Below are 4,296 nucleotides of genomic sequence, written 5' to 3' on the forward strand. Positions count from 1 at the left end.
GTGGTCATTTTACAAATTTTCTCTCTCCCAATCTCTGGAAATAATTATTTTAATCGACGCGGTGTCCACTGGCAAATAAACACGAATTTGTAATGGTACTCAGCAAATGCTACGCTTGGCGGTGTGTTCCAGCCAAATACCCGTTTTCGCGATGTCCCACGGCAAAAATTCCCTAAATTAAATTCCCCTTCCTGTGCACGCTCGCTGCTAGTAGGCAGACCCTTCCTGTCCTGTGTCGGTATGTTCGGTTGGCTGGTTCGCATCATTGCTAGTTTGTGAAGAAATACTACTGATTGATTTATGTGAGAGAAAAATACTGTTCAGACTAAAAAATTTAAGATCGTTTGTGATAAGTCACGCTCACAGTCACAGCTCGATCGGCGGCGGCGACCCTCCTCTCCATGCGCTGACGCGCACGCGCCCACCAGTAGCCCTGGGCGCATGCGCTTCGCCTCCGCCTGCGCGCGTTGACATTTCCATTGCATGGCGAAATCGATGCGCCGGCCAGGCCATGTGCCACACGCCACGGCTCGGCTGCTCGTATGACTTCATCATTTTATTGTGCACATGCATGGCTCTCTGCATCTCTCCATGGTTTTCTTTGGGCGAGGTGAAGCTTCTCCTCTCTTCCTCTTCGTTCGATCCGGGAGTAACGGGTCAAACCTGCAAAAATGTACTAGTACTACCCAGGCTCCGCCTGTCTTGTGCACCACTCGTTGCCACTTCCATCGGCATGTCTGCTAGCCGATGCCCGGTGTCCATCACATCTGGTAAGTGGTAACCCAGGAGATTACCGACATACACATATGGGTAACCAGCGAAGTTCGTTCTCGTAAAAATGCTTAAATTCACCCGAAGCACATTGCTTATGAGTTATGTACACCACATTCATGATTCAAAATCCACAGGCAGGAGTAGCTGTACAAGAGGTTTAATTGCTTATTACTATATAGGCAGATCCATCACCATCATGTGCATCCAGAGCAAGCCTTGTTTGGCTGCTCTTGCCAAACACACACGACTTGTTTTTTTTTCCCCGGATGGACGATCGAGGACGCATCCACGCACGCAACGCAATCACAACCTGCCGCTTCGCATTAGGTCGTCGTCGATTGCTTTCGTCCTCTTCTTCTCTACGAACTCCTAATCTACACAAAGTACACAGAAGCAGTGGTGGACAGGGAGCTGCTGAACTGAAAGCTCTGAACATGACGCGGAGGGTGGAAACGAAACGAGAGGAGGCCGCTGCTTTCGCTGTCGCCGTCGTCGGCCTCACTGGCCCCAGCCTCTGCGACGAGTACCTGCAATGCAAGGATGATCCAAACGGGGTTGTTAGATTCAGCAGAACTTGGGAGCGCCTTGGTGATTTGAGCAAATCCAAGCACGGAACGGAACCAACCCAACCACTCGAGTCGAGACGAAACCTAATCCGCACGGAAAGGTCGGTGGTGGCTAGTCAGGGTACTCAGGGTCAGAGGAGAAGACAGTGACAGTCCGTGGCAGTGGTCAGTGCCGGTTATTAGAGGCTTCATTAGTTGAGATCTCGTATTAGTTGGGGGATTGGGATATCGTTGTCAACTCAAATCATCGACTACGACTCGATCGTCTCTGTATGATCTCATTAAGCAGACTCCACTTTATTGCTATTATTACTAACTCTGTTCTGTTGGTGGATAAGAGCAGCTGAGCAGGGATGGAAGGCAAAGCAACATAGGAAGAATATATAAATATAAATATATCCATACAGACTACTATAGGCTGGGGGCCATACTAATGTGTTGGGTGAATTCCTTTTCAGGGAAAAGAAAAGTAGAAAACTGTTGGGTCAAATGGAGATGAACAGAACTGAATTCACTCTGATTTCAGCGGATTTTTAGCCCAAATAGTAACTAGCTCTAGCTCATCCTCTAATTTGGGCAGTGAAAGCCACACTACAGCGCCACTTTAATTCACTCCCAGTCCCGGCTTCGATGATTAGGATTTGCAAAAGCCGCGTTGCATATTTGCAGGAATGCAAAACATTTCATAAGCCTGATCTCGAGAACTAGCAGCAAGTGCCAAATTTTGAGGACGCTCTGAAGCTTGCACTTCAGAGTTCAGAGTTCAGACAGGGTAGCTGTGTATTCATACCTCGATGGTGCTGGTGCAGGGCTGCCGTCTCGTCCGTCAGTCCTTGAAGAGGACGGTGTCGGCGATGGCGAGGAGCGGGGCGAGGCAGTCGGGCGCGAACTTGCGCGCGAACATGTGAGGGTGGGTGTGGTTGGACGCGCGGAGGTCGGCGATGAGCCCCGGCGTGACCTCGGCCGCGGTGTACGTGTGCGGGTGTCCCGCGACGCTGCCCGTCCAGTTGACGCGCGTGAGCGTGTACCGCGCCACGCCGCCCGGGTCCGCCATGTCCAGCAGCGTCGGGAAGTAGTGCTCCTCCGGGTAGCACGAGTCCTGCTCCATGTCCGGGAGGCAGGGCGTCCGGAACTTGCGCCACAGCCGGCGCTCCCGCACCACCAGCACGGCGTGGCGCCGGGCCAGCGTGAAGAACTGGGAACCGATCCGGAACCGCTCGTAGGGGACCTCCGGGAGCATCGCGTCCTCGCCGCCGCGCGCCGCGTAGCGCGACGGCATCTGTGGCTCTCCCGTCAGCACCTCGATGTAACTGCGTGGCCTTCCGTGGCGCGCGGAGGGGGGCGACGGCGGGGGCGGAGGGAAGAGCGCGGCGTAGAGGCGCGGGAAGGAGTGGAGCGGGACGCAGTGCTGCGACAGCAGCGCGAAGTAGGTGTTGGCGGGGTCGTCTAGCAGCGCGGCCGCGAGGAGGCGCCGCGCGGCGGCGATGAGGCTCGCGTCCGCGCGGCGTGTGGGCTTGGCGGCCACGAACCGGCCACGGAAGGACGGCGTGGGCGGGAGGAGCAGGCGCACCGCCGGGTCGGCGTGGACGTACACGCTGAGCCGCGACTCGTGACCCGCGAAGAAGCGCTCCCAGAGCGGGGCGAAGGTGAGGTCGGAGTTGGTGAGGAACAGGAACGCCACCTTGGGCGGGCCGGCGGCCTTGGCGCCCGCCGCCGCCGCCGAAGACGACTCCAGCACCGCGCGGCGGAACAGGCGGAGGTCGTCGGCCTCCTCCTCCCCGGCGCCGGCGCCGACGACCCGGAGGCCTCCTCCTCCGGCGCCGCCGGTCCCTGCGGCCGGAGGAGCCTGCTCGTCCGCCGCCGTCTGCTGCGGCGGCGGGGACAGGCGCGGGGCGAGGACCAGTAGCGCCGTGAGCGACGCGAAGAGGAGCAGCGACAGCACCATCGGCGAGGACAAGGCCATGGCGGCGCCGGCGCGGCGGTGTCAGTGTCAGCCCTCCTCGCGGCGAGGGGTCCTGGGGAGGGCGGCGAGGAGCGCGGGTCTCGGGTCGGGACGGCTGGGACCGGTGGCGCGCCGGCGTCCGTCAGAAGAACCGCATCGTGGCGATCGGAGTCCGGCGGCCGTCACGATCGGGGGAGGGAGAGAGGGAGAGGCGCAGAGGCGCACACAACGCCCAGGCCAGGAAGGCGATGAGGAGAGGGGAAGGAGAGAACGGGAGAAGGCAGTGCCCCGGGCACGCTGACGGTCGCGTCGGGCCTCTCCCCTCGATTTCTTCTGCTCTCGTCACCCTGCCTGCCACGGGGTTTTTATATTTTTACCATTATTAAGATTGTCGTTCATCCGATTATCACTTTTAGAATGTCACTTACAACTTTAACAGATGAGAGAAGTTTAAGTTCTTAATTTACCACATTTGCGTATGTGGCAAGCCACGCCAGCCCGACACGCTGGTGCCCTGTCAACAGGCGCAGGTGAAATGTCATCGCTGCCCCTGTCCATTTTCTTCATTACGCGCCCCTCCTCCCTACCTTCCTGGGCCGAGGCCCATTGCCGCACGTGGAAGCCAGCCCGCCGGCTCACTCTCTCCCACTCGCTGACGGGTGGACCCCATCGGTCATCCCCCACCTCCTGCACGCGCTCTCTCCCTCCCCCATCTCTCCGGTCTCCCTGTCGCCATGGCCGGGTCTCCAGTGGACCAGGCCACACGCGACCAAGCCCCTCCCCGCATCCCGCATCTGTGCGACCGAGCCCGGCCTCACCTGCCTCCAGACCGCCCCTCCCCCCTAGCTCGGTCAAGCCCGCACCCCGCCGCCATGGACGGCGCGACCAAGCCCTCCACCACTCACTTCCCCCCTACTGGCCTCTCTCTCTCTCTAAGTGATGCCCGGAGCACCGCCTGAGCTAGCCGCGACCATATCTCCCCTCCCCGTGCCTCAACTCCCACCGCAGCGCCAT

General features: G+C 59.0%; 1 protein-coding gene across 1 annotated transcript; it reads right to left on the minus strand.

Moving 5' to 3' along the window:
* Nucleotides 1-823: 823 nt before the first annotated feature.
* LOC136534588 (glycosyltransferase BC10-like) lies at nt 824-3,629 on the minus strand. Its single transcript, XM_066527003.1, has 2 exons — nt 2,131-3,629; nt 824-1,301 (listed from the first exon to the last, which is right to left on the minus strand). The coding sequence occupies exon 1, from the start codon at nt 3,301-3,303 to the stop codon at nt 2,167-2,169; it is 1,137 nt and encodes a 378-aa protein (XP_066383100.1). The 5' UTR covers nt 3,304-3,629; the 3' UTR covers nt 824-1,301; nt 2,131-2,166.
* Between the last annotated feature and the right edge of the window lie 667 nt (nt 3,630-4,296).

This window comes from Miscanthus floridulus, unplaced genomic scaffold, assembly GCF_019320115.1.
Source record: "Miscanthus floridulus cultivar M001 unplaced genomic scaffold, ASM1932011v1 os_2077_1_2, whole genome shotgun sequence".
Lineage (NCBI taxonomy): Eukaryota > Viridiplantae > Streptophyta > Magnoliopsida > Poales > Poaceae > Miscanthus > Miscanthus floridulus.